General features: G+C 48.0%; 1 protein-coding gene across 4 annotated transcripts in view; it reads right to left on the bottom strand.

The window, feature by feature from the left end:
• BMP3 (bone morphogenetic protein 3) overlaps window positions 1–15,083 on the bottom strand; it is an 89,452-nt gene that overhangs the window by 18,486 nt on the left and 55,883 nt on the right. The window contains exon 1 of one of the 4 annotated variants that reach the window (XM_032110541.1): window positions 1,828–1,838. The exons of 2 other annotated variants lie outside the window; for them this stretch is intronic. Coding sequence is in view for 1 of the 2 variants with exons in the window: in XM_032110537.1 (XP_031966428.1) it covers window positions 1,360–1,540 (181 nt within the window). In the remaining variant the exon portion in view is untranslated. Of the gene's footprint in view, window positions 1–1,359; window positions 1,556–1,827; window positions 1,839–15,083 lie in introns of those variants that run through there. One more of the 4 variants, XM_032110537.1, reaches the window with a different exon arrangement.

Here is a 15,083-nt window from a genome sequence, read left to right as displayed (position 1 = left end):
CAACATGGAAGCTCAAGCACCCTGTGGCTGAGCTTTTATTTAAAATTGTTTAAGTGTTAGTGGAAAGCCCTGTTTATGCAAAATCAAATCCAAACTCAGCTCCCAGAACCTCGCCCCACCACTTGATTGCAGCTAAGTGTCTAAAATAGAAAGTTAGCCCTATACAATCCTGTTACAGCCAGCAAGGAGAGAGGAAGAGGACACTGGGTGTGAAACACAAAGGAAAAAGTGATTTCTCAGGGCATTAGGAGCCTTCTCCGAATCCCCCTTTTCAAACAGCCGCTGCAGTTTTCTGAGCATGCTACGCAGGCACACACAATGGGTTTCAAAAATCCCTCACTTTATGGATTATCTCTGTGACATATCAGGACACTCATTACATGGAGTTCTGCAGCTTCCAAAGTTGAAAAATATCCCCCATTCCATGAGATTTTTAAATGCCAGAGCCTTGTGAGCGCACCAACCAAAGCAAAGCAAAGCAAAGCACGTAGGGAGCTCCTCTCCACAGCCGACAAACTCTCACACCTGACCTCTAAGGGAACAGCGCTTCTCTGCTATTCCTTTTCTGCCACTTCCACAGAAGTGCTGCAAAGCAGTTATCCACACATGTCCTCCCCTCCAGCAACAGCCAGCACAACTCCAGGCCCTATCGGGCCTGAGCAGCTCCATCCTGATCACCACAGAGTCTCCAATCTGTGAAGCAACCTGGCCTTTTAATTCCTTAGCCCTCGGCACACAGCAGGCTTCAGTACAAATTAAGTTTATTTAAATGGTGAGCAAGTCCTGTGCCACTGTCAGGGCCAGCCTCATCACCCTCCGTCAGCCCCTTCTAAAGTGCTGTTTAAAACCTCCACCAAAAACTTCAAGGTTTTCACTTTTTCAGAGCTTGCCACAGAGCGGACAACCCAGTAACTTTCCAGTTATTTGTTCCCTTCACACAAGCGCTCGGAAGTCCCAGGGAAGAGGAAACCACAAATACTCCTTCTGGGGGAAATGAAATAATTACATATTTGCATAACAAAGTGACATTAGCAAAATCTGTTCAGCATGTGAAGGCTGACCCCATACTTGTGCTGTTATTTGCCTGGCTCTCAGCCGTTGCAGAGTTCACTTAGCAAAGCAATCTCCGCTGCTGTGGCTCCCACATCCAGCTCTCCTGGCTGTCATCTGGAGAATTCCCCGCTGCAGCTCCGCCTCGGCTGCCTCGCACCAGCCCTCTGCACATCTGCTTGGCTGTCTCAGATGGGCTTCTGTGTGCTCTGCTACAGCAGGGCTCCTGACACCGAGTCTTTGGGTCAGTGACGCCAGCTTGGCCCCAGCGGTGTGTCCCCAGCCCCACAAGGTCATCCCCACTCTTACCAGAGCCCGAACCCACAGTTAAGGTGCGCTGTCCCGCATCCAGACCTTGTCTCTTCTCCCCGGGGTTGGTTTGCTCTGCAGGACCACACCGTACCCTGGTCCATATCACTCCCCTGCATCCCTGACATGCATGCGCTCCAGGTACGCCAGGTACAAATGGGAACGCCAAGCAGCACGTCATCCGGCAATGCTCGGAACCACGCTCCACGGACCGCAAAGTGCTGAGCTGCCTCTCCCGTTACTGGAAACAAGGCGGCACATGCTCCTTGGAATGTTCCTGCTCATGGCTCCAGAGATGTACACAAGAGTACAGCCTTTCACAAGGCAGGCCAAGGTGGGAAGCCCAGAGCAAACCCCCTTGTGTGCAGCCATTCCCTGTATCCCCTGTGCTGGCTTTTCGAGGCTCGCCAGCCGCGCTGGGTGTTTGCTCAGGTGGCCAGCAGCAGCAGCCGCCTTCCCCCTGGAGGGGCCTTCCAGCAGAATTTCTTCTCTCGGGCCTCAGGATCACATGTTTCTCTCATCACAGAGAACTTCTGCTGCAGGACCTGTAACAACTCTGCCTGGAGCTGAGCTGAAATAAAACACGCCTTGAGCGAACAACAGCCAAACAACGAGAACGATGTTCCCCTTCCGTGCAAAGCCGTGTTCTGTACACACAGCTCATCTGCGTGGCCGCAGTCCGTTCAGCACCTGTGTTTTTGTTTTCTTTGCGGTGGGAACTGTGGCTTGGCCTGCACTGCTTGTCCTTGCCTGCCTCGCAGAGAACTGCCCAAAGGTTTTAGCCATCTGTAATCTGATTTCTGTACGTGGGGAAATGGAGTTAAGGGTACAGTTTCCCCAACTGCCACTTTCACAGATGGGCGAAAGGAGAACATCTAATGACCAAACATTTTGTACTAAATAACATTCATTCTTCTGTGAATGTGCCGGTGGCTCAAGCAGAATGAAGCTCCTCAGCACCAATCTCCTGCTACTTTCTGGTTTCACCCTATGATCCAAAACAACCACCACAACAACAGATCCCAATGTTGTTGTAAGACCAAAGATCCAGACTCCATATAAAAAGAACAAAATTATCATTTTGGTGGGGTGCTGAAGAAATAGAAAAGAATTGAAAACATATACAGGCTAATACAGCTTGCAGACTCTAACTGATGCACACAGCAAAAACACCCACAGCTCTCCCCACCGGTACAAAATCTAGATTTCCAGGGATGCACTTGCCCATCAGCACCCAAAATCAGTTCCCTTACTGCAGTGTGCAAACCCTGTACCTGCAGTAAATGTCACAATCGGTGACAATAACAGAATCTCCTTTCAGAAAAAAAATTGAGACACTTCCATGTACCTTACGTTTACAGCGAGAAGTAGTTTTGGGCTGAAAATTTGCACTTATTTCTGCTAAAAAGCCACAGGGCCTAAGAATATACACAGGAAGCTTTCATGTGGCTATCAGTCCTTGGAACGAGTCTCTCTTGATTGCCGTGTGTTTTGCACGTCCACTTCGCTCGCGTCCGATCAGGGCTGAACAGCGACAAGATACTGGGAACTATGCCCGGTGACGTTTCAGGGAAACGGAGCATAAGGTCACTAAGTTACTTTTTTATGCACTGGCCTGTCTGTCTAAGAAAATCAACCTTTCCTTTAGAATGCAAGCCAGACCACAGAAGGGTCTGGGGACAGATTTCCACTTACGGCAGAGGCCAGAGCTTCCTCCAGTTAGTACTGGCGAAGGATTATAGGACCTAACTTGGGAGCTTCCATTTGTGGTAACACTCAGGAGTCCTTGACTTCAGATGTCAGGAGGGACGCAACACCAGGAGGGCAGCTCGCATGCAAGCACAGGTGGGCAAGGAAGCAGATGAGTTTCCTGAGCAGTCAGCAATCCTGTGCATTACTCCTGACTACCATTCCTTCACTGCAGATACCACAGTTCGCATTTTGTCTCAAATGACGTTCATTGCCCGAGTCAGCAATGATCAGTCTGACTTAAGGCTTTCAGGTGCTGTGCCAAGGTGACTTGGAGATGCATCACAGTCTGGGTACTCTGCTTTTATAAAGCGCGGTGTCCTTCCGAGACCGTGCGAAAGCGAACCGAGTGTGACTGCCACTACACTAACTGGTGTCGATGAAGCATCTTTGACATGACCAGTGCAGCCAGAAAAGAACGTCCTGTAAGACACGGACAATTTTTATAAAAATACTTCCTTTTTACTAATGAGATTCTAAGGATGAGCAGTGAAATGATTAATCACAAGACATTTCCTGGCATCACACAGGAGAAAAGATCAAGAATCCAAAATAAGGGAAAACACGGCAACATTGAACAAGAACTTTTTACTGAAATACTGTTTTGTATGCAAATTACTTGCAGGCCTCTGCTGCAGCACAGGAGATGAGTAGATTCAGCTCGGGGTACGGCGGAATTTTTCAACCAAATGTTTATTCCAAGACCCTGATTGCTCAGACCTCATGAAGGATGTGGGAAATGCAGTTGCATATCCATCCTTCCCTGGATCTTTAATTACTGACATAGCTTAGACAGCAGAGCTTGAAAAATGCAGCCACAAAAGCCAGTAATCGCAGACCCACCCTGAGCTCATCAGGGGCCGTTCTCCGCCTCTTCCCGCTCCGCCGTCCCTTGAAGTTTTAAAGATACCAGGTCTTTTCCAAATAATAGTTTTGGAAGCTTTAGGGGAAGCTTTTACAAAGAGTTAAAGCAGATTCTCCCCCCCCCCCCCCCCCCCCGCCCCGCCCCTTCCTATTAATTCTGTTTCCTGCAAGTTAATCACCAAGAAACAGCCTCTGGCCTCTGGAGTGCAGGCGTGGGCACGGGCTCTCTCTTGCGGAGGTCTGCGCTGCGCCCTGCCAGGCGTTAGGCACAAACTCTGCTTTACGGCAAGAGGTGGCTCTCCAGAGAAACCCTCACCTTCTCTGCCACACCACCACCTGTACCTGCAGCAGCTGGCACCGCGAGTAACACCGGCACTGACCGGCGCCAGGCACGAGAAGTTTGCCATCGTTTTTGCTAGGATACAGCTGGCAGCCGAAGAAAGTACTAGTTTTGCCATTCAACCATCCACTAAAAGAATCTCGACATCCCACCTTCAGCCACAGCTATTTCCTGGTGGAACTCAGAGGGAAAGTGGGTCCTCAGACACCTGCGTGTGGCAGCAATCACAGGAGCAGCCCCGGGAGCAGCACGCAGGACTCTGGCTGACGTCTGTACGCCCAGACAGCAAACCCACAGCACAGACTGTCCCGACGGTACTCGCAGAACTATGGGATGCTGCAGCCTCATTGAAAACACCCCTGTTGTGCCCACGATTAACAGGCAATGCCCAGACCGGTCACCACTACGCGCACGCAGAGCCAGAGCAGATGTGCCCGAGTGTGCAGCGCTGGCCGGTCGCTGCCTTTGGTGGGCAACCTGCCGTGCTGGGCTCCACCGTGCCACAGCCCCTCTCCCTCCACACCCCACACACTCAGTCAGCTAATGTAAATTTTAAATAGACAGCGCAACTAATCCCAGGATGTGACCCCATGGCCTGTAGAGCTCCCTTGGAATGAGCGAACCCACCGGGAAGTCCTGCAAATGCGCTGCCTTTATTTTCAGGAAATCAGCAAGAGGAGAAGGAGCTACCATGTTTAGGTCTCACTGCCTTCTGCATCTGTCTGTGCATCGTGACACTGTCTTCACACGTAAGGAGCAGTGAATCATTCCTGATTCCCAAACTGCACACAGAAGCTTCAACCCAAATCACATTCCAGACAAGCGCTTGGCCAATTTCTGCTTTCCGAGACATTTTTCCCTTCTGTTCTGTTCTCTCTAGAGACAATACAGGGAGGGCAGGATAGCATTTTCCCTAAGTCACAACTCTTTCTCCCCTAAGATTTTAGTCATCTGTAGTTTCCATTTCCCTATTGTACATATCTATGGTTAGTTTTCTCCAAAGCTGTAAAAAGACCAACTTTTCTCAGAAGAGATTTGATCTTTCTTACTAGATTGAAGTGGAAATTGTAAAAGAGAGAAATTAAAAGTGACAAGTAGTGTTTGCTGTACTTAAAGACAAGCCAGATGTGGAATCATATATCTCCAAATTAAACATTTACAGAGTTGGCAGCAATGGATTTTACTTCTCACACATGCAAATGTTGAGTCTGAATGTACTCTGCTTCCTACTTATGCATCTATCCAACACTTGTTCCCCGTCACCTTGCATTCCTAGGGATTATCCCCTGGACTCCTACATGTCAACTCCTCACATCAGCATGGTGGCCTCGCTTCACCTCCAAAAGATGTGAAGACTATGACAAAAATCCTGGATGCTGAATGAGAGACAGCAAACATGCACAATCAGGAGACTTAACGGATGACTGACAGAGCCACAAATACTGAAAGGAACTATAGTGCAGGTACTGAAAATCTTCAAAAATCAGGGCACGCTATCTGTGAGTGCAGACATCAAGTCTCATATATGGGGAACACCATTATGCAAGGAAAAGACTCTGAGTCACAGATAAATGTTGAGAAGATATTTTTCCCCATATGGCTCCAGCCACATGTCTGGAGCAACAGCAGCCTTCCCTGGCTTCGTTCTCATCAAGCTCCCCAGTTTCACCCCTTGGCCACCCATTTCCTCAAACTCTCGACAGCAACTGGCCTGGTACCGTCAGTATCTTGGTCAACGGATCCAGAACTCAGGTGCAACCAAAGGGCCAAGTGGTTTTATAAACATTAAGTATGATGCCAAACAACAGGAAAAAAAACACATCTACTTTTTATGAGCTATAAAACAAAGCGCTGGCCTCCTCACGCTGTTGTAGCTCTTGTCTAAGAGATCCCGTGCAATTTATCAGCCACAGTAAAGTCCATAAAAAACTGGGATGTTGAAGACGGGCATTTTTTTCTCAACCCTGAATTCTTTCACACTGCAATATTACAAGCAACATGGTAATCCCTGCAAATTAGGGGCTGGAGTCTGGGTAATCCTCTCCAGGACTGGAGAGCTCACATTTTGGAAACTCAGCATGTTTTGACCTTTTCCAGAAGTGAAGTTCGGACTTAAGTCATAGTCTATATCCACAGCATCTGATGAGCACCACTGAGCCAATGACTTGCACACATTCAACACTACTGACTTCCCTTGAAGCAGCCGGACAGCTGGAGAGCGGAACACCAAACTGGTGGAAAGGATGGGACCCACGGACACAGCCAAGAGCGAGCTACCGGGGGGGTTCCCTTCCAGAGCCAACTGCAGCTAACACACCAGCAGGGCCACTGGAGGAAGGGCCAACTGTGGATCATCCAACATAAGCACAAACTCCTGTTACAGTTGCAAAGAAACCTCTGCTGATAACTAAAGAGAAAACTCCATAACCAACAGTCTTTTCCCGTCTAAACCCCCTGCAGATCCTGTGCCCTGGAAGCTGGCAGATGACAGTGACAGCTGTCACCAGGCACGCGCTGTCTGTCGCACGTGACCTGCTCCGACCTCTACCTGCTGTCACCAGCTGACTGACAGGCAACAACTAAGCATCCCACTCTTTCCAGAGGCTTTGGGCTGGGCACTGGCATTACCACCCCTCTCCCCTGCATGGGGTTACTGCTGCCTTTGCGCTCCAGAGGCACTCCCACTGCCCACGCCTCCTTCCTTCTCTGCTCTGGCCTGGAGGTGTGGGGCAGCGACAGATCTCCTCTCTAAACTGCTCTTAAATCTGGGGGGTAGAGCAGGAAAGGGAAGAGTTGCCTTATGCCCCATGCTTGGGAACGGGTTGCTGGTCATGACTTGGCCTACAGGTCCTTACAGATTACCAGATTGTATCTCTGAATATACCGAAGAATACAACGGGACTGGAGGGAATTCCAATGCCAGTCAGTGACTGCCTGCCAAGTGCTCGCCCACCTGCAGTGAACTGACCACAGCAGAAGTGCGAGAGGAGAAGGGCAGAGAAGCAGATGGGATGGTTCCGGAGATAACAATGCCCAACACACCGCTCCCGAGCACCCACGTGTCCCGATGCACTCCTATCCCAGACGGGGTGCAGCCCTGCCCACCGGACCGCCCATGCTCAGCCTGATGGGTGCTGTGCCCAAAGTAAACGAGTTTCACTGTTGATGAGATAAAGGAGGGATTTCACATCATTAGTCCAGGGGAAAATCTAGGAGCCAGGTGCTGCAGCAAAATGGCTCCTTACCTGGCTCTGTTTTAGAAAACAACGTGCACACAGTAAGAATAAATGAAAGCGCTGCAGCCACAAGCTAAGTGTGAGGACAAAACGCTCGCAGTATCACAAATAGCATATCTAGCACACTGCCACAGAAAACCTGTAAACCAGGCGGTTCACACAAAACGGAAGGAGTATGATTCCAGCACAAGACATTCCCTCCATCTTCCTTCGCGAGGAGAGACGCCCCAAGTACGGCTGGTCAGACAGGGGAACCCAAGCTCTGCCTTTTGCTGCACTGCTTCGTTCAGAGAACATTTTTTGGTATGGTTCGATAAAGTGAACATTCTCAATTTTCTTTGAGCAAATTGTACTACACTTGTTTCTCATCAGATTACATAAATTAGCTGAGAGGGAATGGATTCAATTACAGTCCAGATTCCAGACCTCTTAAGAACTGACTGCCTAACACATTCCTTTCATTTAATAAACTGGAACCAAATGAGGATTATCTCATATAAATAATACTCCCTCGATAGGGCGATGCAATAAAATGGCAAAAATACTCAGAGGATCCACGTAGATCAAATACAAGAGCCTCTGATGTTACCCTATGGATTTAAAGTATGAACGTAACATAAACTTGATTGTTCAGTATTTTTACTTTGTATTGTGAACAAGAATTGGATTCAAAGACTTAAAACCAAGTTTCATATCTTCTGACAGCCTCAGACAGCCAAGGAAAAAAACGTGTTTCGGCAAAGTATGCCTTTCCACATTGAAAAGATAATTTGATATCTCTGCACACCATACAAACCTCTCCTGAAAAACCCAAGATTTACAGTCTCCCAAGTGACTCAGAGTAAGCATGAGCAAGAGTAAGGGCTTCGCACCGCTGTGAGCGAGGCAGTTTCCCAGACAGACTTGTTCTTTAGGAAGGCAGCATTGTGGAACAACTGAAACTGCTACGGCAGCTCTTAGGAACAACCCATCCTGACAGAAATACTTGCCCAGCCTTTCAGCTTGAGAAGTAGACAAGCCATCTCTAGTCAGGCTTTTTTATACCTGCCTAAATGCATAAGTATCCAGAGAAGAAAGTTGCATGGACAAGACTTCGATCCGGAGCTCAATAAAGGACTCAAGGCTGAAGGCACAAAGTTATACAAACAGTCAATTATCCCATTAGCAAACAGCATTCTGGACACGTTGTGAAGGAGCTGGTTAGAAAACAGAGACAGAGAACAACACTGTACAATCACCTGTGAGCAAATGCTTTTTAGATTACTAAAAAATGGCTGAAGACAGTTTTGATGTCAGCCCATGCAATTACAACTTGTCTAATCCTCCAGCTGTATTTAACCTGGCATGCAACTACAAATCCTGGATCCAGCAGGTAAGCTTCATATCTAAGACTCGATCCAAGAAACAGGACGTTTTTTACCCACTCGGTAAAAAGGTTTTCAGGGGACACGGTAAGTTCTCTGCCAACATGAATCCTTAAATCAGTACAGTATTAGCCAAGCCTTTCTTCCTGGGCTTCTTCATACCTGTCCCTCCATCTGTCCAAAAGCTTTCTCAGTATTGTAGGGACCTCAGTTACTCCTGTGCACACATCGACACACAAATAAAGCAAACAAGCTGTCCTGGCACTTTGTCTGAATGTTCCTTTATGTTCAGTGGGAAGGTTCAAATGCAGTTTTGCATGTGCTACATTCCACCTATAAAGCCCCAGATAAGGGAGGTGCTCTACCCCCACGTTCCTCCGTTTTTGGTTTTTTTTTATGAAAGAGGTTAAATGGAACTTCGCCTGAAGCTACAGTCTCCCTCTAGAAGGGATCGGTGTGCTGACCTGTCCATCGAGTTTGCAGTGTGCCCTAGTTTTTACCCAAGGAACCATGAAAGTGGTTGAAACATACATGAAATGAGACTTCTTCCACTCAGAGCAACCAGAACTAAGCATACCTACTGAATACAAAGGGGACATTTCCCCTTTGATGGATGTGACAACAAGGATTTTAAAAGGCTTCTTTATGGGTAACTAATTAAATCCTAATATGCAGACAGGACTAGTTATGCAAAGCAGACACAATGTTACGTCCACGCCTGTTCTTATTTCAGTCATCAACAACAACTGTCTGTTCAGCCCTGAGATTTAAAAGCACAAAATCCAGATTTTTGCTTTCCCACCTCATGTGTGTTGAGAGATTTCTGTGTCTCTCCCTGCTGGCTGACCCCTGAACAAACCACCCAGACCCCTCACCAGTCACCCTAGCCCCTCCAACCCTCCCGTCCTGCTTTCGGGCTCCGTAACACACACGAGGGTTTGATGGAAGAGGCTTGGCAGTGATTTGATTTACAGAAACCCCTCTCGGAAACTGAAGAAAGCATGTTAACTCCTGCATACCCTCCACCTCATCACCAGGAGCCTGACTGTGCATGGCACTGCACATAGCTGTTGATGGTTCTTACTTTCTAACCCGTGGGAAGAGGAGACTCGCATGAGGATGCGCTTGGGAAAGCCTTTCGCACAGGTCCCAGGCTGTGTCTGCCACGTACACCGTCCTCCAACACTCTAATGCCCATGGACACCTATTTTTAAGCAAGGGCGGTTTGCTTGGCCATCTGCAATGCTACTGTCCATGCAATGACCACCCGACAAAGGTAGGAAGAGTGAGAGCACTGTTTTATTTGGAATGCACCTCTGCAGCCAAAGCTAAACTGACTCAGCCTAATATTCACAACAGACTTTTTTCAGAGAGGCATTGGGCTGGGAGCTGGTTACTGTACACCTCTGCTCCATGTCCTGACCGGAGAACACAGCACGCTTCACCAGCCCTCTCTCTTGCAAGACAACCCTTGTACTGTTTCAGTCCTACCAGCCAACGAGTTTCAGAGCAAAAATCTGATAATTTAAATACAAACAAACAAACAGCAGAGCAAAATCTGTGCCCAGAAGCAATGCTGATTAGAGCAGGGCGGCTGAACAGAGATAGGTTGGCAGAAGACAATTCTTTATCTCACGCTACCCCACTCAAGAACCAAAAAGAACCAGTAGACAGAAGGGTTGTTGCATCCAGGAATCCACAGGAAAAAACCCTAAGGGCGGAAAGCAGAGGTCACTACGCAGGTGAGGTATAAGAGTATCTGTTAGCTGCACACGTGTTTGTTTTTACTCAACTGAAATCAAGTGATACTCCTTTTTTGAACATGGGAAAATGGAAACAATACCACATGGAACTCTTTCAAAAAACATTTTTTATTTTAACAGCAGCAGCTTTCTAGAGTGTAATGGTTTATCTGGCAAGCCTTTGTTATACTTGAGACACGTTTCCTTTTCCAATTTCACATTTAATTCCATCAAAACATGTGTTACTCATTTTGCAGTTTTGTACCCTCAATGCTGTTGATGAGAAGAGCCAGAAGAACCTCCTGCAGTACTTCTGACCGTCTTGAAACACAAGTCTCCTCCCTATCCTCAGCATCCCCCTGTTTGGAACAATTGGTTTATGCCTCTGCAGAGCCAGGTACGAGCTCAGAGGAAAAACAAGACTGTCCCCAGCATGGAGCAAGGGCACTGCACACTGCGGCCACAGGCACGCACAACCGCGGCCGTATGCCAGGCATCTGAGAGGAGAGGGAGGCACGGCTTTAACCCAGCGCCCTGACTCGTGCAGCGCGACCCGAGCGCCGAGTGAAGCGGCAGATGTTACAGTGCCACCTGCAACGTCCAGCAGAAAGCTACCTCGCGAGGACCTTCTGCTTACAAAACCAACCTTCTAGAAACTGTTCAGGTATTGTTAGCTAAAATCATCCCAAAGCTCAGGCAAACGTGCAGACTACCATAGCATTGCTTTACAGCCTCTACGAGAGCAAGCAGAATATCAGAAGTGCCACACGTTACAGGTACATCTTGGAAGTCTGCTCCTCAAAACTACAGGTCTTTGATCCTTCTCATCTGCCAACATCACTTCTTTCCTCCCCTGCAATTCATTTCTAATCACCCAGAAGCACTCCCTTATTCAACTACGAAGCAGTTGAATTTTCTTTAGTTCTTTCAAACTTTGTGTTGCACCTTTTTGCCCTGAGAAGATGTGTACAAATTTGCACTTTTTCCTCCCAAAATGATAAAGCTATTGACAGAGAAGTAACCAAAAGAGAGAATAAAAATACCACAAAACTCATGAAGAGGGAAATCATCTCCGCGATGTCTCATTATTCTTCTGATTTGTTTCTCACACAACAAATTCTACTAAGTGCAAAGATTGTGCTTCATGTCCACCCCTAAGTTTTCAGGAATTTATATAGCAAAAGGTGAAAAAGCTTTTGTTTGTGATGGGGTTGGAAAGCCACGTGTATGTAGAGCTTTTAGGCCTAACGACTGAACCCATTTACCACCGGAATAAAGTGACTTATACTTTCTGTAATTTTGAGCAAAAGAGACTAGAAGAGAAGCGTTGGGTTGGGTGGGAGCTATGACAACCACCACGGAGCACAGAGTTTCCTTGCCCTCTTCCCTGCTCAGACGCTAGAGGCAAGCAGAAGTGAGGTTTCACCAAGGGCTGCGGAAGTTCTTGGAGTTTCAGTGGAGTCAGTACCATGTATTTTCATTCAATTATTTATGGTAAGTTCCTATAAATATAAATCTCTCCATGGGGAAGAGGCTCAGGCAGCAGATGAAGTTCAAGACTGGCAAACTGTCATTTGGAACAGAACCAGGTCCTACGTTTCCCTGCCTTCCTCACCTCCATCTCCAGTACTACGGTTTTACAGTAGACAAATACTGTTGGATGCAAATCTTCTGATTATTCCGAAACCATTTGCAGCTGCCACTTCCTATAGACAAAAGCAGAGCACTTACAAGGAGCTACACTTGGCTGTGCTAAACAGGAGGGCATTTCTTCAGGAGCCTATGCCTGTGATCCTTGGAAAAGCCTAACATCAACCTGTCATACGCAAACCGTATTAAAGAAAACCAGCCAACTGCTGTGAGTAACCAATTCACCCGGGCATTTACCCATCTCCTTAACCACACGGATTATTTGAACAGTTCTATTGCCTTGCAGCACACAGCCCTACCAGACCATGCCACCAGGTGTGTTTTTCCACCCAGCGGTCCTCAAAATCAAGCACGATTTGCACACCCACAAAATCAAGTTCTGCGCTATCAGTAAGAAACAACGGAGACACCCGCCAAGCACACGGCTCCTCCATGCCCCGTCCATCTCCCGGCATGGGCAGTGCCTGCCCTGCGTGGCCCCTGACACGGTTAGTCCGATCTGTGGCGTCACTCTGCTGCTGAGCAATGCTGCTTACGAAAGAAAAGCTGTTCATACAGATCAGCCTCCAAGGAAAGACCTCTGACTTGTGCTGATTCCCACATACCAGGTGCCCGTCTTCATTTGTCCAGAAAGTGATGCAGCAGGTGAGCTCTCCAGAGCTCAGACATTGGCTCTGGGCTGGTCAAGTGAGCGGGAGGGCTAACGCCAGTGATCATCCCCGCGGGTGGGAAAACCCACAGGGACCTCTTCAAGATTAAAAGGTATGGATGTCAATTATCTTAGGAAAACCTAAAGCTCTACACAAAGCCCTCCCTTGCCTCTATCCTTAGAGCAGAACATTCCTACTTGGAAAGAAAGCATTTTGATACAGACTTTTCTTTCAGCTCCTCCTCAACGCAGCTTTGGGCATGTCCTACACACTAGATACCTTTGAATTTTAAATGTGTCCACAGACTTTGCTGGGCTGGGACCTACGAGATGGCAATCTAACTGGAGAGCACAGTGATTCCGCTTGCTTTGAGATCACTGCAGTGCACAAGTGCTCAGGTGCGGTGCAGCTGGGGACAGAAAACATAGGCAAATACAAAGAAACTGGCCTTGCTGTCTGCTGGAACTACCTCAGAACATCTCCTTTAACAGCACACCATACCAAGGGTAGATGACAGGAAAGCAGGGACAGACAATATTTAGGAGCCAATTACTAAATCACAGAGGCAGCTCTTTTCACAGGGACAATGTCTCAGGTGGGGGTCCAGGAGAACAAGTGCAGCTGGGCTGAAAGGGACGGGTGTAAAATACATTTCCAGTGGAAATACATTTTTAACGAGGAGCAGTTTAGTTTTGTTGTGCCGTGTTTGGCCGCCTTTGCCACCTGCAGCTCAGGTTACATCTAATTGAAATACCAGCGCGTACCAGTAGTCACAGACGGGACCTCGCCTCTTATCTGTAACCCAGGTGCTCTGACCACGTCCACTGCACGTGCAGGAATGAAGCACTGAGCTGCTCTTTTGGCTCCCTGGAGCCAAAACAGCACCATGCACAGACATATGGCTCGGCATTTACCTCCTGCTCAGTTTAGGTTGGATCACGCAGGCGAGGCATGGCACAAATACACTGTCCCTTGAGCAGTGACCCCGTGGCACGAGACACAGGGCCCCAGCGGAGCCTGCCTGGCTTCCCAGCTCCCTGTGCTCCCTGGTGTGCTCCTAGGCAGATTCCAGAAACATGGGCACCGAGACATGTCCACACACAATAACCCAACCCAGCTTTTTGAACTTGGGAAGCAACATTTGTGGGAAAGAATGGCTGGCCAAGAAGCAGATGTTCTAGCTTTCAACTCTTCAGGGACAGAAAAATACAAAAAAGAAAAATAACTAAAAAAAAGGGTTGCCCTTCAGAAGAAGAACTGTTTGCTGTGCGTGTGAACCGTGTGCTGCGCTTAGATGAAGCGTCCGACAGCTGCTCTGACTGCAAACAGCTCTGTGGACAGTGAATTTGCCTATCTATGTAAACAGGGTGTTGCCTCAGTTTGAAAACAATCTTCTGGCTGAGAACAGCTCACTGAGAGAGCAAGTTTAGATTAATTCTGTAAGGATTAAAATAAAGAAGCCTATTAAAAACAGATGCACACAGAACGCAGAATCTACTTAGTAAGACAAGAAGTCGGCATCAGCAGTGAGAAGGCAGCCCCAGCCTTTGGGTCCAGGTAACGGGGAGCAGGGGGACAGAGGATCATGCGCTCTCCAGGTCAGTGAGGAGGAGCTGCTGCAGGCAACATTCTGAGTACAGGGAAGAGACATGACGAGGAAAGAAGCAGAAGCATGAAGGCAGTAGTCTGTATATCAGGAACACATGGTGGGGAGAAGAAAAGGAGATCAACACAAAAGGAGAAGAAAAAAAATAAAAAGAACCAGTGGAGGACTCCCCATCCCACGAGAACTTAAATACAGGACTGGGAGAGGGGAGCTGCTTTGCAATCAAGACCTATCAAAAACAGGGACCTGCAGATCCCTCCTTCGACCTTTCTGGGAAGCAAGCTTTCCTTTACAGCCATTGAGGAACTACAAGGCTTTTAGTGGACTGAGAAACACAAAACCAAAGCAAAACTCAGCACACAAAGAGAGACAACCAAGGGCAGAACAGCCCAGAACACCCTGCGGAGCTGCCATCTCAGCAAGCGTTCGCTCGCCCAAACGCACAAAACCTCCTGAACGCCTTGCTGCGTGTCACAGCTGAGCACGGCTGCCACCAGCTTAACCACCGACATCCCACGGGAGG

This window comes from Corvus moneduloides, chromosome 5, assembly GCF_009650955.1.
Source record: "Corvus moneduloides isolate bCorMon1 chromosome 5, bCorMon1.pri, whole genome shotgun sequence".
Classification (NCBI taxonomy): Eukaryota; Metazoa; Chordata; class Aves; order Passeriformes; family Corvidae; genus Corvus; species Corvus moneduloides.
This window is presented reverse-complemented; position numbering and strand designations above follow the sequence as displayed.